This window comes from Solea senegalensis, linkage group LG10, assembly GCF_019176455.1.
Source record: "Solea senegalensis isolate Sse05_10M linkage group LG10, IFAPA_SoseM_1, whole genome shotgun sequence".
Classification (NCBI taxonomy): Eukaryota; Metazoa; Chordata; class Actinopteri; order Pleuronectiformes; family Soleidae; genus Solea; species Solea senegalensis.
In genome coordinates this window covers 10,757,595-10,784,613 of record NC_058030.1, presented here as the reverse complement: position 1 = coordinate 10,784,613, position 27,019 = coordinate 10,757,595, and the positions used below count along the sequence as shown (strand labels likewise).

Below are 27,019 nucleotides of genomic sequence, written 5' to 3'. Positions count from 1 at the left end.
TGCTAACAGCAATTCTCAAACGACCCAGTATTGCGAACCACATGTAGAATGTGCCGTTAAGCCTCGACTCAAAGTTTTGAACTACTCACAAAAACAATGTAGTTATAATAATGCACAACCTTAAAACGAATTAATCATGATGTAGAGAAATAATGTCAGAGGGAATCATCTTTGTAGTTCTCTCCCCTCCAACAAGAATAACAACAGTTACTGTTGAATTGCTTTTATTTCAAACAGCATTCACACAATACAATGTATTCTTGAGGCACATTCACATCGAGTGCTAAATAACTTCATGCATGGTTGAATGTAGGCTACAGCTTTGTTGACTTTGAATGCAAATGCTGATTGTAAATGAAAATATTGCTTCATTATTTGGCACAGTAGGAAAAATGGTCTGTTATATGACTACGGGTGTGTTATTTTTGGACTGATTTTCAAAGTGAGGTGAAGAACGTGGTCCCAACATGACCCAAGTATGTAGAGCAGGCTCTGCTGAAAAGAAGAACAACAACAACGACGATGCGTGAGGCTGATGATGCGTTTAGAGATAGCGATATTTCACGTAATAATCCACATTCAAAAGTCACAACAAAACAGCACTATTGCACAATGTTTTAAAGAATATCTAAGACATAAAAATTCACCATGACATTCTGAATTCTGCAAGACTCTTGTCACATTATCTTAATTTCACACACGAACAACCAAGAATCCGCTCACTGCTAAGAGGACATTTAAGTGTGACAAGGGCCTTTTGAAAAAGAATATTAAGGTGTTTTCTCTGACATAAAAGCAAAGTTTAAACCCTTCCAAAGGGGTTAGTATACTTTACATCACAAGTTAAATTCCCAGAGGTGTTTTTATAATAATTCAGTGATCAGCAATGCTATTGGCATTAAATAGAGTGTCAAGTAAATGAACTTGGAGTTTATTATTAAAGTGTCATACTATGAAAAATGTGATTTGCACCAAGAATTCAGAGGAAAAAAATGTCAATGAGCAGACTGTCGTTGAATTACACTATTTACACTGTTAAATATGCATATGCAAATAGTATTGCATCAATTATGGTAAAAAAAAATAGAACAGAAACATGACATTAATATGCTGATTAATTCCAATTTGGCCACCCTGTAACAACTGCTACAAATTACAATTATTTCACCTGGATAAGAGAACCTGGATTTTTTTTTTCCAAAAGCACAATAAATACTGAACAAAACCACTACTATTTGTCAGTCTCACTGTTAACAAATGACGCAGCCAATAGAGCTTACTTAACTTGACGCAATCAAGTGACCGTTTGAAAAGGGCAGCAATCTCATCCCTCCATCCAGTCTTTCATTCTCTACACAGCTATAAATGACCAGAGTAGGCACCATGCAGAAAGGGGGGGTGCTTATCTTTTATTTATGAAACCTAACTTCAATGTCCAAACTATCATGTTTGATCAAGCCTTTTGAGAAAGAATTTGTTATCAGTCCAAATCTCAATATAAAAGGATGACTACATACTACTATATAAGTTGTACATTGCATTATCTTCTTTCTGTCTTTCAGGTAGTTTCTCCTACAGTACCAGCGTCAGCCTTAGTGAATCTGAGCCAGAATGAAGCCAAATAAAAGGCAGGATTTAAATGTATAACAGATCCAGATACATGCCAGATTGGGGTCAAACACTTTTTCCTCCCCCTTCACATCAATATAACACGTCTCTTTTTTTGTTACTCAAAAAAGACACCAGATTATAGACCACACACACTGTGTCCTCCTGTAAAGAGCAGTATAAACTCCTGTCAAAGGAAAACAATATGATAGACTTGAGCATGACGCCGCGTTAGGGGACAGCTGATAGGAACGCGAAGGAGAGAAAGTTTTACTTGAGACACACGTGACGTGTTCGAGGCCTGACTGGACTAGATCCTGCGCAGCGGGTGCCACATGGACACGGGCTTCCTCAGAGTGGCCAACATCTGGTTCCAGTGGGTAATGCCCATCCCGCTGGCCTCAGGGCCGATGATCACGTGACCCAGGTTCTCGCCCCTACCGTCATCTGTGGCCTCTGCTACTGTCACCCTCAGGGACAGTTCCTGCAAACAGCACCACATGGTTATATAACATGCCAAGCAACCATGACTCAGCATCTTTTTTTTAACAGTACAATATTTTGAATGCAATCACTTTAATGGACAATGTACAATAAGAACATTTGCTATTTTCTTTACTGCTTTGGTATTTTAGCCTCATTACCTTTCACTCACATTAAACTTTATTACTGGTTGGCCCACTTTCTCAACACCTAGGAGTGTAATAGCAATCACAGTTTTTGTACTTTAAACATTCCCATCGACTGATTTATGCCTTTAAAAGGCACTTTAACACTGCAGAGGGATTTTGATGACTTAGTTATTTTGTATTTTTAATCCACACTGGGAGTGTGAGTGTGTATATGGCACTGTCTGCCTGTGCGTCAGTCCAAAAACCTTGGTCCAGAGTAATATGTCATGACATTTGTTACAACCATTCATTCCTGTTAAGAATAATATGAGATCACTTCATTATCCCCATATCACTATCACCATTTCTATGTGACCAAGCTTTAATGTAGATTTAAGATAATTTATACCTCAGCATGTTAAGACTGTGTGACACTGTGAACATCCTGACCGAACAAGGTATTACTACTTGTATATCCATATTATTATTTGGATATCTATTGTATTGATATGTGACATTTATGTTGAATTAACATTTACTTACTTCTCTTAAGAGACCGTATCTCTTTTACAAGAGACTAGTACCAAAATCCTGATTGGACAATAAAAACATTTACAACCTTGTGTGGCAAACACAATGTAACTGCAACTGACCTAATGCAAACATAAAACTGTGCATCAGTTCTGCTTTAATAATAATAATGATAAACTGTGAGTACTGCTGCTGCTTACGAGAAGAAGTATTGCTCAGTATCACATTTCTTTTACAATCGATTTTAATATTATTTGATTCGTTTTTAAAGCTCTTAATGGTTTATCATTTGCTCTTACGGTATGAACCTTCACAAACCCCCGGGTCTTCAGGTAGCAGCCTTTTAATTATTCCCAAATTTAGACGTAAAACATTTGGTGATTAAGGTGCTCATCTTTGGAACAGGAAGACATGAGGGCAGCAGAAAAAGTTAACCTTTTTGAAAGCAAACTTAAGACCAAATTATTCTATTATATCCTTATTCTCCTTTTACTGAATTTTTAATTTCTATTTCACTGCACCTATTTGTTTTATCATGTTCTAGTTCATCATACCCTGTTTGATCTATTTATTTACTTAGTTACTTTTATGTATTGAGAACTCATCTCTTTCATTTTATGAAATTCTTTTGCCTCCCATTTTCCCTCGCAGCTGTTTGTGAGCTCCATGATAGCGTTTCCTCACTTCTTCACCTCCCCAGATGACTATTTATCTTTCTCTTTGACCTAAATTGCCTGAGTGACTGTACATGTTTTCAGTCTCATCATTCCCTCATTGTGGACCAATCGTGAAGGACCTAAATGTGTCCAAGTGTCACCTGCAGGACAGTGGACGGCACAGAGAAGATCATGGCTTCGTTGAAAATGGGGTTTGTGTCGTCCCTCTTGGTGGACGTTTTCTTCTTGCTGATCTTCCTGCCGTCTTGCAGGAGATACACTTTGACAAATGGATCTGTGAATGAGAAACATAAAAGCAAACTTAAAATTATAAACACACACTTAAGTGGACATTTAGCGTGATGAGCAAGTCATTTATATGCTATTATGTTGTTCTGGATGTACTAAGACTTGCTATCATAGAACATACATAATATAATGGACAGTAACCAGTGGGCAACTCTGTTTAAATGGAAGTCTATGGGGAAAATGAACCTACTTCCCACTTGATTTATAACGTCAGTAAACATTTTCCTGAGAAGTTAATAGTCCCAATTGCTAGTTTCGGGGGTTTCTGTCAATAGCACATGATTATGTTCCCATTTTGAGGGAAACAGCCGATAAAGTAATGAGCAAACATCAGTGTGATTGACAGCTGGTATCAGCCAATAGGAACCTGGGTGCAGGCTACGCCTCTGAACTTCTGCTTGCAAAACCTCAACACTGCTATTTCGAGGCTTCAGAATAGGAGTTAAGATTCTTAAAGGTGACGGTCACCACCATTTGAAAACCTGGCTGACAGACAAACAAACAGATTGGTGCAGTGCAAAGTTCAACTATGACAAACAGACACACACACGCACAGCAAACAGTCATGTCCCAGACCTGCAGTGTTCTTGCCATTGGTCCACACTAGATTCTTGCACTTGGCCACGACCACAGTGAGGCGCTCTGCTGTTGGCAAATAACTGAGCGACAAGAGGATCTCTCCCACTGCATCGACAGCCTGTGGAGTCAAAACAGAACGTGTGAGAGTCACGTTAATGCTACAGCATTCTACAGCATCCTGATTTCATCCACACTAAAGCCAATTAAGCTAATTTACATTAACTATACACTGTTAACTACAAACAGTTTAAAGAGGCCTCAGCTTGTATATTACATGACAGTCATATTAGCATTATGTTTTTAAAAATGATCAAATAAAGTGATCTGAAAATAGTAACTGTGGATAATTTTTCCAGCCATTTTCTATTCTCAACAATATTGTGAAGCTCTGTTCCCAGATCAGGTTAAAGAGGGACGTAAGTAAATGCTTCTACACGATACTGTCTCATACCTGTTTTGTGATCAGTTACTTTTGTTTATGTATTTATTTGGATGCTTCTGTGTTTACTTTTACCCCCATTAATAGTAGAGAAAAGCAGTTACAGAGAAGAAATCTGCAAAAAGGGTGTTTTTTTTGTTGTTTTTTTTTTAAAAAAAAGAACATAATGTTAAATTGTGAATGAATTTGCATACTTCTTAGGTTACGTATATATTAACATTATACAATACATATGTTTGTTTACGTTATATAAGTACAGGCGTATCGTCACTCAGTACTGTTGCCATGGTGACCTGCAATCCCATATACCAAGTGCTCTGAAGTTGACTGAAAATCAATTGGACCTCTTTAAACCTGCCAGCCTGACACTTCTTTATGTTTTTTTTCCCTTTCCGCTTCTTATCATAGTTTTTATAAATGGCTGCTTTGCTAATAACATGCAAGTCTCTCAATTGTACATTAGTTTTTTTTGTATCTAACTTGTAGTTTGGTTAAATGTCCAGCAGGGGATGCCAGACACTATAATGCTCTGTAACACATGACAATGTGGAGAATATTTAGATAATTGGTGCATATCAGTAGGTAGTACATATCATTTCAGAACCTTATTGACATCTTGAAGGTAGAGCCAAGCGTTGAATGGTCTGATGGTCAGGTCCAGGTCTGACAGCTTCAGCTCTGCTACCCCTGCACTGATGTTTCGCTCGTCGGTATCGATGCCAAAAGCAGCGAAGCGCAGGCTGTACTCGTCCAGTGAGGACATGTCCATGGGGACTGAAAAGCGCTCGTCGAAGATCACGGTGAATGCATTTGTCTGGACCTGTGGGAGGGCGTACAAAATGTACATTTGAAGTCAACTCTGAGATTCTAGAAACACAGGAACAGAAGGCCTCGTTTACAATGTCTTGGAAAATGAATCACAACAGCAAGAGTCTAAGAAAAGATGTGGCATAGAAGGCTGTAACATATGTTTCTGTGAACAAAAAACAAACTCCCACCATATGTAAATTCTATTCATGAAGTAACTCACTCAACAGTGAGAAATCTCTGGTTCAATCAAGCTCATTGTTATTATCTACCATTATTTAGTTTGTAAAAGCCATTAGTATCACACACAGAAACTCGAAAGATAGAATGTGAGCAGATTTTTTTCAGATTAAAATCTGATTTTAAAATCTTTCTTTTCGGCTTTCAAAAGCGAATGTAGCTTACAAAATCAGGGGGAACAGGAGATGCCTTGGAATCTGAATCATCTACATTATAAATACATTTGTTAGTGGATAAATTCACGCAAAATAACACTGTACAATGACAGTATTCACTAACTTACATCCACGTAGAATGCATTGGTTTTATTTGTGTGTGTGATACGATGATCTCTCTCTGAGATTGACACAGAAATGACGCCTGTCATTAGGACATTGTTTTTAAGATGCACTTGTTTTACTACCGTTTTTCAAAAGGTATCAGCACCAACAAGTCAATTCAATCCAGTTCTGTTGTTTGGGGCAAGGCAGCAATCTCAGTGGATATTGAATTGATAAACAGTTATCAAAGTTGCATCTATTCATACTGCACTTATTTCATATTGGCTTACTGTTCATTCTGTGCACATCTTTTACCTTTTTACTTAATGTGCTTTGCTACTGTTTGCACTTTTAATAAGATTGTGCAGCAGCATCCGAGCAGAACACTAGATCAGTCTAATGTTCAGTAATCTCTGAAAATGAAGTATAAATAATCTGAAAGACATGTATTAGGTGCAAACCTCACAAATAAAGAAAGAGAGAACATGAAATAGACAGAGTACAAGATTCTCATATCATTTTTCCGAAGCTATTCCTTCACTGTGCTCGATGTTATTTTGGTGCCACATGAAAACAATATATTTTTCATCAGCGAACCTGAAACACCGAGGGAATTCCCTTTTTGTGTGGCAGCTAAAAGCAGCTTTGACAAACAATGACAAACAGTGTGAAGGCCAGTTTGGATTGTCTTGCAAGGCACACCACGACTACTTTAGATCAAAGTAAGAGACTAAGCCACGGTGAGCAGCGCTAACATTGTGCTTATTTCAAAACCATCAAATGCTGGCAAACATGGATGATTTTTACAAAGTGGTCGGAAGTTACCAGGCAACTATGTGCGATCAGGAGAGTGGCATTAATAATAGCCTTTTCACACTTCTCAAAAGTGTGAAATACGACTGAGAATATTCCTGCACACTGCAGCGCTGATACAAACACAGAGACATAACAAAGCAATCAGATCAGGTGCTGTGCAAGGTTACTGGGAAGTTATTGATTTATCGGAAAATAACATATAACTAGAAGTGGGAAAGAATTGTGATTTCACAGCGGAGGCTCCATCAATCAGCCGACAAGGCCGACTTCTCATATAAAAAGGCTGAATAGATTGAATAGCAACATAATCATATACGCCAAATCCCTACAGCTTCCTGTCTCAGACCCCAGTGAAGCTGCTGCTGCTGCTGCTGCTGCTGCTGAGAGGTAAATATTGTATGTAAATAAAGACACAAAGCATCCAAAGTAGAGAAACTGCCCTACATCCACAATAGGAGACTGTCTGTCTGCACTGTTGGGCTTATTGCCTCAGGGAGCGAGAGAAAGAGAGAGAGGGAGAGACCTGTATGTGTGAGGAGCTGCAATAGATGGAGTGAAATGGAGAATGAAGAGTGACATGCACTTTATTAGAAACAAAACCTAATTAAGAAGCAGTGATGTCAAATGAACGGCGGCCAAACGGCTGAAGAAAAACAACGGCATCCGGGGAGAAGCTGGAAATGAAAATGAAAAGCATGAAAGCAGAGCTGTAGAGAGGGAGAGGAGGAAAAGGAAAAAAAGAAAAGCTGGCTTGACCATCAGTGTGAGTGGCGCTGATGTCAGCATTTCCTTTGGTCCTCAACATTAAAGAGGGAGCCACTAAATCCACAGCGCCGTCGGCTGCCTCCCATTTTATTACGTCCACCCTAAACACACTAATTCAACTACATACTCAGGTAATAGGAAGCCCTGGTGAGTCTGCATGTGGTCCTGTCGCTCTGCACAAACAGCCTGTCGCTGTGACGCAAAGACGTGCTGGTGATTCACAGCCACACACACGCAGGGACGAGCGGGTTTTCTGGCAAACGTGGAGCTAAGAGCAGAAGGCGAGTGGCAGGTGCAGCAGATGGAGGAAAGTTGCCTCGGTCACTTCACAGTACAGGGACGTGACATAATGTCAGTAGAACATTTAATAAAAGTAACAATTACCATCATCATACGTCCAAAAGGAAACAAATACCTAAAAATGAATGAGAAAAATAATGAGCACTTTGACTGAAATCAGATGTATAATTAAGGCAAAGACGTTACTATCGTATATATGTTAGAAGTAAATAATTCAATAAGAATAATAAAATGATTCGGTAACACTTTATATTAAGGAACACATATTCACCATTAACTAGGTGCATACTAAGATGCATATAAGTAGCATACTAGCCCTTTATTAGTAATTATTAAGCCTGTATTAACGCCTTAATCAGGAAAAATCTGAATTCATGTCGTAATAGAGGAAGAATAAAGTATTAATGTGCTTAATAATTACAAATATAGGGCTGGTATGCTACTTATGCATGTTAGTAAGCACTAACTGATGGTGGATATGTGTTCCCTAATATAAATGTGAGCAATGATTCTTATCTGTATACAAGTAATATATTTAAATAAAAATAAATAAATAACTAATACTATCCATAAATTCAGAATTTCTGTGAAGCTAATAGTAACGTAAAAGATAATCTTTCAAGGGCGAATATTAACTGAGAAAAATGGAAGCCCGCAGAACGTGCAGAATGTGCCTTAAAAAAAACCGATGTACTTCATCACATTGTCTGGTTCAGAGACTTGAGGGACGATCCCCGAAGGCCAATCACTAAATCCATATGTACTAACAAGATATTAACAAGAAAAATGCTCTGTTTGTTCTGTGTTGTGGTGGCATATGTTAATAAATGAGCAAATCCAGTCTGATCTAACCCTTTGTTCCATTTTAACCAGCCAGTATCAATCTACACATAAAGCTGAGTAAAAGGAGAGCTCATTTTAAGAACTACTGAGAAAGAACCTAATGAATAAATCACAATTATAACCAAACTTAAACTGCAGGTGAACACGGGTTACATTTCAAAGTGAGTGACTGCGAGTTAATCACAGCCTCTCCTGAGGAAGGTAAAGGTTGTGAAATCAACCTCCGATACAACATGCAGCCCCCGGAGGAGCTCGTCACTCAACCAAATGAAATGGCCTCTTTTGTTAGACAGAGAACGCTTGGCTTCTTAAGTGGCAGGATCAAACCTCTTAGCCCACAGCACGTGCTGCTAAAATTCAACACGGTCCTCGAGAACACAGGACAGCTGCGCACTGAGCAACAATTCCACAATGTCTTCAATCCATGTGCTGACGTTCAGTCATCAGGGATTAACCATGTCTTACTCATCTTTTTTTTTTTTTCATTTATATCCTCAGTCCTGACCTTGAACGTCACTGAAAGTCATTCATATGATGATGATGATGATGATGATTGGGAGAATTTGGAGCATCCGTTCAATTACACAGACACATTCACACCAAAAGAAAAACAGCACATTACTGAAATAATTAGCCCAGTGATTGATTCGTCCTTTGACTGAGGCAATCGAATAAATAGTCATTTGTCAAGTAAAAAGCACCAAACAATTTCCTTTCAATTTGTATCAGTGCTACTGCGGCTTCTATAGAGACAGTGATGTCTGGCTATTTGATTAGTCCACCATTTCAGGCCAGTCTAAAATATCTCTGCATGAATATAACACTCTTTGATCACTTATCATCAAGTATCATCAGATAACAATTGTAATTGTATTTTTCTGATGTTTTGATTGATTTTTTTAGCTTGAACTGAAACCATTATGAATTATTGCACACAAAGTAATGGCGATAGAATCATGACACGACTGGCACTTCGATCGGCTCTAAATGAGCCAGGCTTTCATTAAGTAATGTCTGTCTGCCGAGGCTTTGACATTATCTGCCAATGCACGGCTACAGTATAACACACAGGGGATGCTGTAAGTAGCAGAGTGGAAATGGTGCAGAGTGGAAAACTGGCAAAAAACTGAAACATCACAATTACGGGGGTGGCAAAGACGACGTAGAGCGATGGAAGTGAAACGATGAGCTCCGACAGGTTTTCACTGGACCCTGAACACCAGTCTCGAGCAAACACTGAATGACAGCAGAGCACAAAGCAGCAGCAAAAGACCGGAGGAACTCTGACAGGGATGATTTGAACTTTTACAGACCACCAAACACCAAGGCTGCCGATTTGTCACTGTGGTCCTGAGAGAGTTAGCTCATTGTCGGCCAGGTTGACATTATTTAGATCAGTGAGTTACAAAAAGCTGTCTACCTACTGTATCAATACAAACCTCTGCCTCTGTAAGACAGTAGCCACGCTAATGGTGGCCTTTCCACAACCAGCTGTGGTGAAAACAACTCGACCTCAAGGTAAGTGTTCACACAATTAAATGAGTCTAACTGAGAATCTCCCTTTATTATGTATTTTTTAAAAATACTGTAAAATACAATGTGACGGCATCATAAGAACAGAAAATGAGGTGCTGCTGCAGATTTGACTGCATGGTGCTCAATTTAATTTGCCTGGATTTGTTGAGATCAGACAGGAAGTTGATTCATTGCAACGTGAGTAGCTAGTTTATTTTGTTCTGCACAAGATCCTGGTCAGTATAAGGGTAAGTCTTTGTTGTTATTTCATGTTCATGTTAGCTTGTCACTGTCTTTTTGATTTCTGTCAGTGTGCGACCAAAGAAACAAAGTTGTCATTACGCTATGCCACTTTTATTTCTTTGTTTCTTCTCCCTCTCTTGGGGTCGCCACAGCAGATTATCCGCATTATTTGACCTGATCTGAGCTTTAACTTATGACCAATCCAGTGCAGTAAACGCTATTTTGCACTTGCCAAAAAGTGACTGAAGCTTCTACTTTGTAACCTAAATACACTGTAACATAAAAGGAGCCAATACAACCAATAAAATGGACATTGCCACTTGCCAAAAAGTGATTGTGGCTCCGACCTTGTGAACTAGAGGGTTTTTTTTTTGTTTTGTTTGGCTGCTGTATTTTGTATCTTTGCCCATGCGCGACTGTATTTATTTTTTGGGCTCTAACAAATGAGTTACATGGATTTTTACTTCTCCACAAAACATTTTATTCAAACACTATGGCAAAGGTTGCTTACGGTCTAAATCTTGCTGGTGTTTCTTTGTGCATTATCACAACGTTAATAAGAAAAGTTATTAATTACCTAAATAATACATAACTATCATCTAACCCCTGTTACTTTACCTTTAAATGATAAGTTAATGTCACTTATCACACGTGAAAAGTGCTGTAAGAGTAACACACTCCCTTACCCGTGTGACTCCGACGTTCAACTCCTCTGGCACAAGGGAGATTCTAATAAAGCAGCCTGGAAAGTCTCCTTCCTCTCTCTCCAGCAGGTCTTTGCCCTGGTGCAGGACGATGTGGAGCAGTCCCACTCCGTAGCCCGGCTGCCTGGACGGTTCAAAGTCGAGCGTCACCTCCAGCTGCCCAACGGTGAAGTCGTGGCCGAAATTGTGGGCGATGGAGGAGATGGAGCTGAGTGAATCGGTGGAGATGGAGCGGTTGAGCTGGGCCAGGCCGGTCGGGTCCAGCTCCCTGCTCATCAGCTCCAGGTGGCCCAGGTCCCTGAAGCCATCCGGGGTGTCACCAAGGGCCAGACTGGGCTTGCGGCTGGAGGTGGTCGAGGTCCGTCTGTGGTTGTTGGCAGCCACTCGCTTCAGAGAGGAAATAAAACAAGGGGCAAGAAAAAAAAACACTTGTAAGTCATGTACTGTTTTAATTAAACTGACATTTTCTCTTTTTTTAATTGTACTTGATGAGAAATCTCCAGTACTGGTATGGAATATGACACTGAGTATGTGTGTGTATGTGGACACATTTAGTAAGAACAGAACTGCGGGCCTGTACACACACCAGACGTGGAATGTGGCCCTTGTGCTTATACGCAATTTGTTTTTTACATCTGGTACAACAAGACTCTGAACAACCCACTTCTGTTGGATTTAGGTGTTTTTCAGTGTCTTTGGAGCCAGGAAACCTGGGCAGAGTGTGTGCACATCAAAAGCCCCTTCCTACTTAGACATTTTCATGCTATCCCCTCTTTCTTGCCTTGAACTCTTTCCTGCACTGAAATATACATCCATTGTTCCATTCAAATCTCCCACACACAATCTCACTGGCTGAATCACCCCTACCTAAAGAAACACACTCCCTCTACACAACCTCCTATTGCTCATTGGTCAAATACGATCTCTCACACCCACAGAGACACTCGGGTAGCTGAAGTCACTCCCCTGGATGTAACTTTCTATCCTAACATCAGAGTCTTTACTCCAGAATACAGGAACCTTCTCAATTTTCCAATTTCTGTACCGTTTGTTGGACCGAATATTCAGATCTTTTGCCAACCAGTTTCCTTTCCTCTGAGTCTTTTGCCTGAATCTGGATCTAGTTTTCTGCAAACAGCTGAAGCTCTCACCTCTAACTCCAGAGGTGACTCGGCCACTATAGGCCATCTGGGTGGCTACAATGCCAGGGAGTTTTATGAAAGGTTTCCAGATTCATCCACAGCAAATCAATGTTCATATATAATCAAAAAGGTCTTTGGCCAAGACAGACTCTCGGCCATCTGCGACACAATCCTTTTAAAGATCTATCTCTTTTGTGTGTAGTAAGCACATATACCTTCTGTCTGACTTCTGAAAAGGAGTTTCCATATTTTTCTTGAAGGTATCGATAGTCAAAGTTGGGGAAGGGAGACGGCGCGGGGAAGGTCCCGGATTTCCACAGCTTCCAGATGTTGAGCCCTGCCACGCCGAGCAGCACTAAGAAGCCCACCAAGTAGATGCCAACCTCCCAGCCAGGCGGGTTACGCACCACTGAAACAGACCCGGAGGAAAAAGAGGTGCTTCAAAGCCTTCCTTACACACTTCCATTTCATCAGTGGCAGCATAAAGCTTGGCCTCATAACTGTATCTATATATCTGTATTTATAGGGGGGCGTTTGATTGATCACTACTGAAAGTGCACAGTTTGGAAGAAGCCCAGGAAAGATAGTTTAGTCAGGCTTTTTATTTTAAGACCCGTCATCGCTGAGCAAAGGCAGCCACTTTTTAAAACCCTGTCATTCACCGGCGAGCTGTGTGTCTGCGAGACACTCAGGACTCAAACGTCTCCAACATAAATGAAGAGGCACTTTAGGACAAAGATGAACAGACAAATTACATTTTACTGAGCTGCTTTTGACAAAATGACGTGGGGAGACAATTACGGGGTAAAGGTCACATGTTTTATTACACCGGCGGCCTTGAGCAACAGATGAGGCCAGAGATTTTGGAAGGTTTGTTTCAAATGAATCCGAGCACAGACAAGTGAATAAAATAAAAACAGCAGGTACATGGACATTTTTACAAGAGAGCAGATCAAACCCTTACTGTCAAGCATTCATGCCCACAGGGATTCATGCAGAGAACAGGATTATGCTGAGAACTGTCTGACACAGTTCTGTCCACTCACCACTCAGATGGTAGCCTGATATATCCCCACTCTGAGCCGAGGACATGGTGCTGCAGCCAGCCTGCGAACAAAAAACATATGACGAAAAAATAAAAATGAAACATCCAAACAATAAGTGCTTTTTAATGTTAAATAATAAAAACTCTCAAGTGTTTTCTGACTTGAGCTTAAAGCGAAGAAAAATGACAGCATTAACTCAACGCGGCAACATGGTTCATCACTCTGAGATGCACTTACTCAAAATGTATACTGCATTCGGATGAAGGAACTATTTATTATAAACGTCAACATGAATCCGAGGAAACATTAAGCTGCTCTGGGCTCCAGAGACTAAATGCACCATGGCACGCTAATAACTCCAGACTAACTAAGAGTGGCTCCCAATATAATCATGGTTTAATTCTTTGAATATGATTGTTTGCCATCACATTATAGATACAGGGTCACGCACACTTTTGTGCACTGATCCGTCCTAAAACCTCAAAGCTGTCGTGCGTCACTTTTAAACAGAAACGTCTTTAAACTATCAAATGAGTGATTAAGCAGCTCCACACCACTGTGTCTGTGTGACTCAGTGTTTTGTTGTCAACACAGCATGGATTAAAGTGACACAGCTTCATACAGCTGAAAACACCAGGAAGCATCTTGCAATATTGAAGATGCCCAGAGCAATGAAGGCCCTCTCTATAAACAGCTGTCTCACTACATGCCTGCATGCGACAATCACCGCCGCACAGTTTCCTGGATACAGCCTGATAAGTAACACCGCATTAAAAGAACAGATTTACAGGCAACGTACAAACAACATCAGAGGACGGAATTGCTGGTTTCTCTTCACTCTCTAGTGGGTGAGGCGGGGGGAGAAAACTAAGTCATAGAGATCACACTGTTTTGGTAATTACTCAGACGTGTCTTCGAGGACCAGAGGGGATGGAGCCTTTCCTGCCTCTGTTCTTACGTTGCTTAAATTGTGTGGATTCATTTAAAAAGCAGCTCAAGGCTCTTTTATTCAAGTAGTTAGATGAGGGTTTTTATGGCTGTGAATCTGTGTTTTTGTCTCTTTTAATAATATTTATTGTATTTATTTGTTTGTAAAGCACTTTGTGATTTTACAGGTTTTGTGGGAAACTGCAAATGGAGCTGCTGTGGCAAAACGACACAAAGAACATTTTTTAGACGCTTGTTTCGTGATCAACAAAGACAGTCGGCGCGCAGGGAAACAAGAGATGGTTGATGTCGTGAAAATGTTGGCGTTGTTTTTTTGTACAAAAGATTTGTGTTATATCTGACAACAATGTTCTTTAAAAAGTTTGGTTAAGGTTAGCAAAGGATTGTGTTTTTAAATACATTAAATGAAAACTTTGCGTCTGAGGTCATTGCTAACTTTTTCTGTATTAGACCACATCAAAAATGTTCCCAAACCTTGAAAGAGAAATACATTATTAATGAACATTTTATTGGTATAAACTATTTTGCCAATTACCCTTACAGTATATTAACAAATAAACGGGTTGACATGGTATCTTCAAAATGTATTTGCTCTTGTTTATCCACATCGTTTCTATCCACATCGAGATGCATGAGAATAATGAAGAATCTATAGCTGTTAGTGCCACTCACTGTCTGGGGTTTCTTGTGTAAAACCGCGTAACATTAAACAAGTTATCAACTTCCCTGACTGGTGTGTTTTTCCCAGAGAGACGTGAATGCACGAGGATTCTGGATGAAACCCACAGATATAAAATATGCATACCACCATTAAATTGGATTCACTTTAAATCATTTCAGTTGTCATATTTATTGTCCACAAATAGTTATTTGCTACTGAGGAGAAAGAGCAGGGGGATATTTCCCCCGTGCTCTCTCTGCCTCTGCAAATTGAAAAACAAAAAAGATGGTCGCTGGTGTGTGACTCATTCCTCCTCTCCTCCTCTCCTCCCTCCCTCCCTCCCTCACTTGGTGGAATCTCCACATATCTGAGCAGCTCAGGGGAAACAGGAGCATTACACTAATGATATAGAAAACTAAGTGAGTGCTGGGAAGGTTGTGTGTGTGTGTGTGTGTGTGATGGAGGTCGTGGTGGTGGTGGGGTGATGTGTCACTCAGTTCTGCTGAGCGCTTTGCAGACTACAGCCGTACGGGCCAATTAAAGCAGCTGACGCAGTGCAGGGCACACTGACAGCTGCGGATGTACCATTAGGAAAGAACAGGGAATCTGACAGGGAAGCTCCAGCAAAAACACACTCAGCCCCGGCATGGCCCAGCATGGCTCAGATCACTTAAGGTAACATATGAGTGTAGAGGAGGTCCAGGGGAAGTTTAATAATGGAGTCAGGAGGGACGATCAAGGATAGAGAAGAACAGAATGAGAAAGAGAGAGAGAGAGAGAGAGAGCAACATAACGTCTCTGACAGATTTAGTAAATAATTAGCGTGGGTGCGCTGGTGCGTCAGATAGCAGAATAACAGCACTAAAGTCCAAGCTGCCTGGAAATAGACAAACAACACATGAATAAAATAAGGCACACACACACACACACACATTGTTATGGACGACGTAAAAGTCTGTTCATCTGAATTCAACGTTGTTGGATTTTATTGAATGTGGGAGTCATTCATTTGCACTTATAGTCAAACACCGTGTTTCCCTTCCACGCGTCCCACAGAGCTGTCGTATCCACTACAGCCACACCAGAGCTGCATGTCAGGATTGTCTGTAACACTTTACACTACACTGCAGTAACAATCTATTCTAGATACCATCTTATTTGTGAAGCAATTTCCAGCTTAGGAAAGTGGTTATAAGGAGACAGTAATTATCCAGGGAGTAGTAACTATAGGCTGCAGTGTGTGTAATACTATCACACGCAAAGGTTTGTGAATGAAAATGAATAATTGAACATATTAAAAGGTTGAAATTCATTCTCCCTTATTTACCACACGTTGTTAAAAAGCTCTTAGTTGGTGATAAGATGGTATTATCATAAAATGACTTTCATATTACAAAACTATGACCACGATATTAACAACTTTTGACATTGTTTTGGTTCCGTAATGAAAGGTTAAGAGAGTTAAAGTGTGTTATGAACCCAGAACTAACTCCTGTTTTCAACAGGTGGTGTTTTATTGTTTTTTTTTTTAATCATTATTCCGTAGTTATTTTTCTCCTGACAAATGGATGTGCAAAAGTCTCAGGCCACCACCCTCACTTTTAGTTCTTATTTCTGAAAGGCTGCAAATTCTGCGTTCATGCACACTTCTTTGGAACGATGCAACTGAAAGACAACATGTGAGTGTAAATGCTCAAGCACGTATTGAATAAAAATGGCAACATAGAGCTTTTTCACAGGCGATATTTGTCGACATGAAATAGTCAATTAGGTTTAAGAGTCAGGGTCGTGCTGGTGTTCAAGTGCAAGAGTAGGTCACACTAAATAATTTAATACTTTAATCTGTAGAAGCTGTTTTTTTCTGTGTAAAAAAAACATATTAAAACTGCACAAATGTTTCCCTTATTTTCTGGATGAATAATTACACTGTGTGGTCATTATAGCACTGCTAAAACAACAGTCAATAAATCTGAGATCACATATCCTTTTGACCCCAGGGTAACAAAAAAACATCAAAACCACTCTTGCAAATGTGCAAAGAGGTTTTTTTCCTGAAGTTTAAGATTTCAATTACATTCCTGCAGATCGTGCACACAGATTGGTACCAGTGTACTGTAGATTGCAGGAGCTCAGCGAGTCGTCAGTCAACACTCGGCCCCCCAAATCTCATCAACATGATGTGCAGCCCTGTCTGTCAAATAAGACAGACTTCCTGTCAGGCTGGGGCTTTGAAATGGAAACATAATGGCTCGCTCACACCGTTATAAAAGAGACCATCCGTTCTTATTCACTAACAAGCAGTAAAAACAAGCGGCGATGCGTCTCGTGCACGCAGAAGAACACACAGTGTAATCTATAGCGTTGTTGCTGAAGTGAAGAAGTGTCTCAGACTGTGGGATGAGAAAGATCATGTGATCAAGGTAAAAGTAAACGTTCCCCCCTCATTTCAATCATGGCTGTGTCTCAGCCCACAAACACTGCTGTTTATGTCCATATCATTACGTATGTGTTGTGATGTATAGCACAGTCACGTGACACGCAGCTTGTCGACACGTGGCAGTGAAGGGGAGCGTTTACATAAAAAGCTTTTTGTCAGTGATGTGTCGTCTTCATGCCCGCATGTTCTCAGTTCTCCCGCGCGTTTAGATTATCTGGCTTTGCCGCGAGGATCTAGCGTCTGCAGGGATTGTGTGTCTATACGGTGACATTCTCCATAAGGCTGACGCAGACCGCCATTCTCCAATGCACACGTACGTTTGGATAAGGGACATTTTAATCACCATTATATGTATCCGATGATATCTTGTCAAAATGTCAGTGTTAAGTGGCTTGTGAATAATGCAATGCTGCAGAGCTTGTGGAGTTTGGGGCGACTCAGTTTTCTGGAACAGTAATGAGGCTGTCAGAGGTGATGAGTGAGTGTCTTTCTCTGACGCGACAGAAAAGTCCTGTTTTAAACACAGAAGTCACTACGTACTTTTTTGAGTGGGGATTCTTGACGTTCAGTCATTTATAAATATCGTGTATGTATCGTCTTCCGGTTTGAAAAAGGAAGTCTACACAGTAGGATGGAAGTAGAAGTTAGCAAACAGGGCGCGACGCTGCAGGTGGCACACGGAAGAAAGAAAATGACCCAACTTGATTTAAAACATCAGTAAACATTTTGCTGAGGTGAACCTTTAACACTAAGTGTAAAAGTCCAGAGGGGCATTTTAAGGCTTATGTATCAAAGGGTTAAGATCAATATTGTGTGATTGACAGCTAGTATTGTTTAATAGCTGCTTGGTTGCAGGTGGAGGTGGATGTGCTCTCCAAATATGGTAACTTCTGGGTTACAAAACAAAAACATAGTGCTGTGCCAAACTGGAGTCTAACAAAACAAAGCAATAGCAGCTCTAAGAGTGAGAGTCTTGATCTTTGAAGCAGACACTGAGGCTGCTGTATACAAACCAAACGGCTACAGCAGCAGAGACACAGACCACAGGCCCAGCAGTGTCATCACACTGAGTGTGCTACACAACACAGCTGCTGTTGGAGGCTGTAACAGCAACGGAGAGCGGAAACAAGAATTCCCCTATAGAGGGTCTGCATGTTGGAAAACTGTCTGATCAATATGAACATGCATAGTCGATTATGTACACGTACACGCACAATAACAGAAAGAGAGCTGCATATGTTCATTTAAGTTACAGTTCAGTTACTCTACTTGTAACTCAGGCAGGAATCGCATACGATACAATACGCGATACATGGTCTACGATACCAATAATATCACAATACAACAATTCTGTTATAAACAATATACTGCAAGACAATCATATAGCAGTACATCACGATATCTGCCTAACTGAAGAAAACAAAACGTCTGTGAAAAGTGAAAAGTGCAGGATTTCTCTATTTATTCACAACATAGAGAACAATGTGCATAAAGTCTATGTATTGAACGTGGGTGGGGCATCTCTTAACGAAGCTTTCCCTGCCGATAAATTCCCTCTTCTTCAGTCAGGTAACTTCCACCCAAGTTTCCCTCAGTCATTTGAGCAGCGTCACCGTGAGGAGACATGAGGAAGCGAGGCCCGGCGAGTGAAACTGACTGTTTACTTTAGAGCGCCTTCATATGTTTTGCATGAGGAAGGGTGACGATATATCACTAAATCAATATTTGAACCCACCCTATACTACTGATCTATCTCTAAGCTAAAAGTAGCTCTTTTCACCCTGAAAATGTAGTGATTTACTTTCACTGGCTTTTTCCTCCCCATAAGGAGGAACGAGGTCCCATAAAACTAATGTAACTGCGTATCAGATTTATTGTCCCTGCAAAACGAGTAACTCCAGGAACACGCATGAAAATAAAGAAGACATGAGTGTATCTTGAAAAAGTGGCAGAGAACAGCTAAGGATAAAAAAAGGTGCTCTCACCAAACTCTGTTCTGTTCTTCAATGAACTTTGCTTTTAGTCTTTTCCAATGACTCATAATCAAATTTCTATAAAGTGGCCGGCTGGATATAATACGACACTGCAATCCATATACGCATGGATAAGCAGAGTGACATCTCCGCCTCTGTTCTTTATTCTCTCCCCTGACAAAGCGACCCCATTTCCATGTCAACTACACTTTGACTTCCTGATAGACAGCTCATTTGGTGCATAGTTAAGTAAAAGTTCCACTGCACCAATGCCAGTGCCGGGTTTTAAAATGTCAGCGGTGCTGCCAACTGCGTCAAGAAGAACCTGCAGCCAATCAACTCAATACTTTCTTGGCAAAGCTCGCTCCACCTTTACAGGCGGCTAAAAGTGAAGAGCAGCGGCACTGAGACCATGTGAAGCTGAAGCTGATGTTTAAGTGTTCAAAAAAGAGTAGAAAAATACGTTTTTACTTTGATTTCTTTTCAGTCTTAAAGTTGTAGCGGGTAAATTTTCAATGCAATCAAATGTCTGCAATATTTGTAACATTTTCAGAAACCCCTAGTGCTCATGCGGCATAGATCTGTGCCACAGGTGCACCCTTGGGAATAATACACAACTCCTTAAATAGTATAGTGTAGATATCCTGAGGCTGTGTGTTTATAGGTCATACCTTTGGGCTTTACAAAATGCATTTCTCCATCTTCTTATGTGTTTTGAGTCAAAGGTATGATTGATTAGAAATTGCATATTTAAAAAAACAACAAGGAGTATAATTGTGCAAAAGTCACAGAGTAGACCGGTTTTATTTTATTTTTGTTTCTAAAACCAAGCCAAGCAAACTTTGAACTGTGACATTTTTCCAAATTTAATCTGATTTAATGTAAATAATAAATAAATAAATCATAGTGTTTGGGGAAAATAAAAGAAAATCTTTCTCATCAGATTGCCTATAGGACGTAGTGGGAAAAAAGGATATAAGACACTCTATACTGCACATTATTATCACATATGTTTTAACATAGTAATGGGGAAAAAAAAGCAACCTAAATCCTCTGTGTTCTAAGGGTTAAACAATGCCAGGAAGTTTCAGAAGTGGATTCTGCAGCTAATGCATAAACCTGGACACTCAGTCAGGGCTACACAAATTGAATTTGAATCACAATCATGATTTTGGCAGCTCACAATTTGATCGTCCGCCAGGTTAAAGAGCGGCTGGACTGTTCTTGCACCATGCAGCTGAACGTTTCCTGAATACAGTTTGGATGAGTAACGTTACGGTAAAGGACACATTTACAACACATACAACACATAACAGACTGTTGGAACACAAATCGACTGTCTTACACAGCAGAAGGCAAAAGCGCTCTCTCTGATCCTCTTTCTCGTCCCCTCCTCCATTAAACACACACACACAGAAGCAATATGTCATGTAGAGATGCTGTCAGTGTTTTGGTAATTACTCAGAATTCCTCAGGGGGGCCATAGGAGCTCTGCCCCAGAGCTTTGAGCCACTTAAACAATTGTTACGACTGAAAGTTGATTTGGATCCAAAAATGTGAGGGTTCAATATTGTCTCTCTTCATTTGCCAGAGGCAGAGAGAAAAACAGTTTGCGATGAGCTTACGAGAAAAGCCATCATAATGTCCACGAGAGGATAACACAGAGTGGATAAAACTGTACAAACACAATTAAACAGGACAAATGGAGGCGGTTGAGAGCTTGTTTGCCGGACGGATCATTTTAATCAGTAGTGGATTCACTTTTTATTGTGATTAAATTATAACAGTACACATGGTACTTTCCAAAATCCACTCAGTCATGCATTGGTTCTCCCCGTGTGTGTGTTCAGAATTAGTGTACTTGACCATGTGACCCTCAGAGTGGAGACATTAGTGAATGAATCACGTCAATCACAGCTTCACATATGATGTGAATGTGCCATAATAAAACCACAGTATTCGGACTATAGAGAAGTTGCTTTTCCCCCACCTGAACACAATTTCAACAGCACCGTTTTTTTAATTTCCCATTACATCGGTAACCTTGGCGCCTCTTGATCCTCTTTCTAAAAATGCTAAATGTAATCAGAACATGTTACTCCGCTAACTCATTTCACCACCTGCAGCTTAGATTACCAACCTTAGGCTACTACAAGGTTCAAGGGAAAACACTTAGAGCTGCACTATTACTGGTCAGACCAGACTGGTAGTTTTGGGAAGAAGGTTCAGTTGCTTTCACTAATGTAAAGTGGCTCCTGAATAGTGGGGAAGAGCAGCGACTTGAAGCCAAGCCACAGCGTTATTGATTAACTATTGAATGGCTGCGGTCGGTTCCAGAGTATTTGTACAGTAATGCTGCTTTCAATCTTTCACTCTCTATCCTTGTGTCTTTGTACGCTGGAAATACCTCGGATATAATCTATTATGTCATGAGTCATGTGTGGTATCAAATTAGGCTCTCGGATGGTTTGAGGAAATGTCAAACGTAAACTTTTCTCACAAGTCAACTCAATTCAGTGTTTGCGCCGTCAGTGGGTTTATGTGATTCAATTCTGACGTTGCACTTTTTATTCTAAGGTTTCTTTGGACAGACACAAAAACGCCTCACAAACATTTGAATATGACTTCCTAGTTTTTGCCAATTCTTTTGCCTCCCGTGTATGCATTTGTAACTCAACAGCAGGATCATGATATTATCACAACAACACAATCTCTTTTAATTGGTATGTTTGCACTTCATTCGTTTTTTGTGAGCTGCTTTAATGAGTGAATTAAATCAAGTGTAATCTAATCTAATCTAATGTCAGAAAAAAAGCATCATATGGTGTGGTAATGTTTTCACTTTTTAAACCAATACAATTAGAGTCACAATTTACAATAGTGTATACAGTCGTGTGTACAGTGTATCTTTTCATTTGATGTTTGATAACTTAAAGCCAACTCAGTCGAGTCAGCACTGCTGCATAGGACAGCGTTGACCAGGGCGAGTCATTACGACAGTAAAGCCTCTGATGTGAGCTGAGGGAATCGCTCCATGCCCACAGCTGTGCTCACACGTATTCCTCATGTTATATTGCGGCGTATGTGATTTTTTTAATCAAAGAAACATGTCCATGTCCAGAGTCATGGAGTATTGCAGTGCTCGCCGACTCTCAGATGGGACAGATGGGATTTAATCAGCTAACAACACAGCCGGCCTTCCAGCTGGCAAAAGAATGAAACTGTCGGTACTGAACATCCACACCTCCAAACCAACAGTAATGTTCTGTCGCTGACCACACACACACAAACTGAGACTGCAAAATGTAATTTAAACTAAAGTTTAAACTCACCATCCAGTTCTCGCTAACACAAACACAGGCATGTACTGTACACATGGACTAGACAAGCTGCTGAATATCAAACTAAGCGTCAGAATGATTTAAGTGGCTTTGAACGTGGCTTGTTTGTTTGCGCCTCACAAGATGGTTTGAGTATTTGAGAAACTGTTCTGATCTACTGGGATTTTCATGAACAACTGTCTCTGAAAAAGAGAAAGTATCCAGTGAGCGCCAGTTCTTTCTCTGGGTGAAAATACCTCGTTGGTGCAAGAGGTCAGAGGAGAGCGAGAATCAGATTCTTTTGAAAGGATAGAAAAGCAACAGCTATTCAAGGTACAAAAGACAATCTTTGAAGGTACAACATGTGAAACCTTGACATAGTTGAGCTACAGCAGCAGCAGACAGGCTCATAGGTTCACATCATACTTAATAAAGTGACTGGTGAGTATATAATAGTATGTAAAAACACTTTTCATATCCCAATAATCGCCTTGGCTGACATTGTTTACCAGAGTGCATTAAGTGTATTCCCCCCAAATACTGAACTATTACTTTCAGAGAATACGCAACAGTTTTATATGTTGTCAACACTGTGTAGTGCCTTATTTTGTGGCTACTCAGTAGCAAGACTTATCTTATGCATCTTTAGTTTATGATTCTCTGTCCAGCCCACAGTGACTTGAAGCAACTAAAATTGGCAAATCATTGCACTCCTCCTACTCTAGAAATACAGTATTAGGTGAGATACAATGATGTTTATGTGCTGGATGTAAGAAAGGAATATTCTGAAAATGGCAGCGCGCTCTCAGATTTCCTTATGTATTATTGCTTTTCTTCAGAGGGATTTAGTCCAAGTTAAGACTCACTGTGTGTGTGTGTGTGTGTGTGTGTGAGAGAGAGAGAGACAGACAGGGGAAGTCCATGACAGAGTAAGAAAGAGAGTAGGTGTTAAACGAATGGCTGAGATGATTGTAAGTGCTGGAGGAGGAATTGAATTCTGAGCAGGTCATATTTCAGCTCAGCGAAGAGGCGAGAATCACAGCAACACACACACACGCGCACACACACACGCATAAAGCTGCCAGCAAAGGGCCCAGAGTGTGATATCATATTAAAATAATTGAATAGTTTGCAGGGTTTTTTTTAAGTCTCACTCACGTGTCAGTGTTTTTAAAATGACAATTTTGTTTACTTCTTAATCTCTTGCTTTTTCACTTGAGTGATAGTCATTCAGGATCATTGCCTGCACCGAAACTGGCATATTGATGGTGCCTCTAAGATCAGAGGCACTATTATGATTTTTACCGGGCAAACACACCTGATTATAGACATTGTACATCTTTACGTAATCATTACCTGTATAGTTTTTATGGGAATAACCAAAAATACAACCATTTAATCCATATTCTAGGGGAGTGTCTCCCATTAATGTTTTCTTTTGAAGTTAAGTGGTACTTCCTGACTCATACATAGGTTCCCATGCTCAGGAGCAACTGATTTAAAATATCAAGAGGCAATAATGCAAACACATTGTTTTAGAAGAGTCACAAGATTAGTCTGAGCTCCAACCAAGACCAGAAGTAACCAAATATGTCAGAAAACCTTATCAATCACAAATCTCTCACTTTATTAGGTTCACCTGTTCAACTGCTTGGTGACACAAATGGTACAATCGCATGGCAGCAGCTCAGTGCTTTTACGCACATGATTAAGACAAGTTCATCGAGTGAACATGGCATGGTTGTTGATGCCAGATGGGCTGGTCTGAGCATTTCACAAACAACACTCACCAGAGTTTACACAGAACGGTGTTAAAAAGAGGAAAAAAATATCCAGTGAGTTGCAAAACAATGCCCGAGGGAAACTGGCCAGGGCTACACTCCTGTCACTATACTAGGTTTCCTGTATACCTAACAAAGTGGCCAGTGTGTGTATGTACACATTAAAGCACAAGACCGTGATTCAGAATCCACACAGTCATTTATCTTCTCAATGCAAAGCAGCCATAACTGACTGGCTGAACTTTGCTCTGCAAACAAACGGGACATGCTCTAAATTCACACCACAGTCCAAAAGCTGCTCACCAAACCTGCGCTTACTTTAAATGTCTAAGGCCACAGTTGAGAGGTGGAGTTGAGCAGAGTGGTGCTGAACGGACAGCTCCCGCTCCCTGAACCCCCTCAGGATTCCACTGAAGGCTGAGATTCGGAGCCCCACAGCCAATAATAACCTGCTCCTGGTTCAGCCCCACTTACAACCTAATCAGCATTTGTGTGGACAGGAAAGCTCTGCCAGATTTAAAAGAGCCTGACATCCTCTCCGCTGAGCTGCATTCACAGGCGCAGCTAATGCCTTCCACGCTTTAAATGAATCCCTCCACTGTCAACAAAGAAGCAGAGGAGAGACGGGCTGGAAAACAGACGCATGCAAGTCCGTGTTAGTGAATAAAAGGCTGCAGGAGCCCGGAGACTGAGGCAGGTGCTCGATGGGGCCAAATGGCCTGAGTGAGCAGCGCATATCTTACCCGGAGTTTTCTTTTGGTGCAGTAGGGAAGAAGGAGGAGGAGGAGGAGAAGGAGGAGGGGGGTAGACCAACTCCACCGCTCTCCCTTCTTCAGACGCCTCTCTCCATCCAGTGACACCGGTGCCGGTCCAGGCTGTGTATCCCGGGAGGAAGAGGGGAGGAGGGAAACGGCGTTGGTGATGCACACTCCTCCGGTTTCAGCGCTTTCAGACGTGGCCCGGCTGGAGAGAGGAAGAGGAGCAGAGGGGTGAAGAAGAAGAGGAGGAGGAGGAGGAGGAGGAGCGAGCTGTCCGTCTGATTGTGCTGCTGCTGTTGCTGCTCGCTGGAGTCTGGAAAGCTGCTGCGAGAGGCATTTCTGTGCGAGTCGAAGCTCAGCCACAACCGAGCGACTGCAGAAACAAAGTCCCTCCCCTGCAGCGCAACTTCTCCGGGCCGCTCAATAACACGACCACCAACCACCAGCGCCTCCTCCACCCTCTCTGACTGTGGCTCCTGCTACAGCATCACTGGAGGACACACACAGTCACACACACACACGCACGCACGCACGCACACACACTGATGTTAAGCATGCTGGTGCACTTCAGGGACACCCTAACTTTTCTAAAGTCTCCTTCATCCTCCCTCAAACTAACACCTACATAACCTCCTGACCCCCAAACTGGAGTGATTCATTCCCAACAACAACAAACCTCAACTCAATCCTCCTCCTCCTCCTCCTCTCCTCCTCTGTGCAGGTTTACTGTTGGGGATGATTCAGTGTGAAATGATATAACCGTGTGCACTCAGGTGGGCTGCAGGGCGCAGTCACAACACCTCTGATAGCATCATCCTCTCATTCCTCTCATCCAGGCTTTCTAGAAGATGAAATTAAAGCTTGGTTAAAGAACTTCTGACCATGCTGCCATGCAGTGGAAACTCATAACACATCACGCTAAGGACCACATAAGGAAACATAAAGGGGTGTATTCATTGAAAACAATGGCTTAATTAATAGTACAATCATTTATTTATTCTGCATATAGATTCAGACCTGGTTAAGATAAACAGCAGGCAAAAGAAGTTACACTCAAATGTCCCCAATGTCTGTGATATCTTAAGAAAATGCTCTGCTTTGACAGCTTTTCCAAGTGGAACCTGAAGTTTACCTCTGCACCAAAGCCCATAGAGAAAATGTGTTTTTTGAGCTTGCAGGGACACAGGAGCTGCTGCTGAATCACTGTGTCATTGTGTAAGTTTGTGTGACTTGGGTAAATCTGAACGAGGGACCTCAAACACCAAAGTGACAAATTATGGCAATATAAAGTCGTTTACTTATCCTTAAAGTATGGTAGACTTAAGAAGCTGTGGATTCTACCAGATAAGGCTTTCGTTAACTAGTATTTCCTGACTTTGTGTCAGTACCAATGTGAACTATCTCCTAATATGTCATAATGTCTGCAGCTAATAATCTATTAGAATTTGAGTGCTATTACATAATGGAGAAAAAGGTATATGTCCTCTAAAATGTATCATTACATGACACAGAAAGAAATTAGTGACGTGGTGCAGTACTCGTGTAATTCCACTTTGCACTAACTACTCCCCTCCCCTTTTCACTCACACCCTCCCTCCCTGTTTCCTCTTGACTATTTCATCCATCATTCATGACAAACATTTACTGCACCTCTGCCGGCGTCACACACCTCCACAGTCATTTAATGATTACCTGGAGGACACGCTGCTGACAGGAATTTAAATGAA

At 40.9% G+C, this 27,019-nt stretch overlaps 1 protein-coding gene across 1 annotated transcript; it reads right to left on the bottom strand.

Moving 5' to 3' along the window:
* Window positions 1-207: 207 nt before the first annotated feature.
* Window positions 208-25,547, bottom strand: syt12 (synaptotagmin XII). Its single transcript, XM_044035375.1, has 8 exons — window positions 25,278-25,547; window positions 13,415-13,475; window positions 12,584-12,777; window positions 11,209-11,613; window positions 5,338-5,553; window positions 4,292-4,412; window positions 3,568-3,701; window positions 208-2,092 (listed from the first exon to the last, which is right to left on the bottom strand). The coding sequence occupies exons 2-8, from the start codon at window positions 13,458-13,460 to the stop codon at window positions 1,919-1,921; spliced, it is 1,290 nt and encodes a 429-aa protein (XP_043891310.1). The 5' UTR covers window positions 13,461-13,475; window positions 25,278-25,547; the 3' UTR covers window positions 208-1,918.
* Between the last annotated feature and the right edge of the window lie 1,472 nt (window positions 25,548-27,019).

Bases quoted from the DNA above. Each gene is read 5' to 3' on its own strand.
- syt12 (XM_044035375.1), bottom strand. From the start codon at position 13,460: ATGTCCTCGGCTCAGAGTGGGGATATATCAGGCTACCATCTGAGTG. The intron at 11,614-12,583 runs GTATATGTGCTT...TCCTCTCTGAAG, and splicing joins TTTCAGAAGTCAGACAGAAG to CGAGTGGCTGCCAACAACCA. The intron at 2,093-3,567 runs GTGACACTTGGA...TGCTGTTTGCAG, and splicing joins TGCCGTCCACTGTCCTGCAG to GAACTGTCCCTGAGGGTGAC.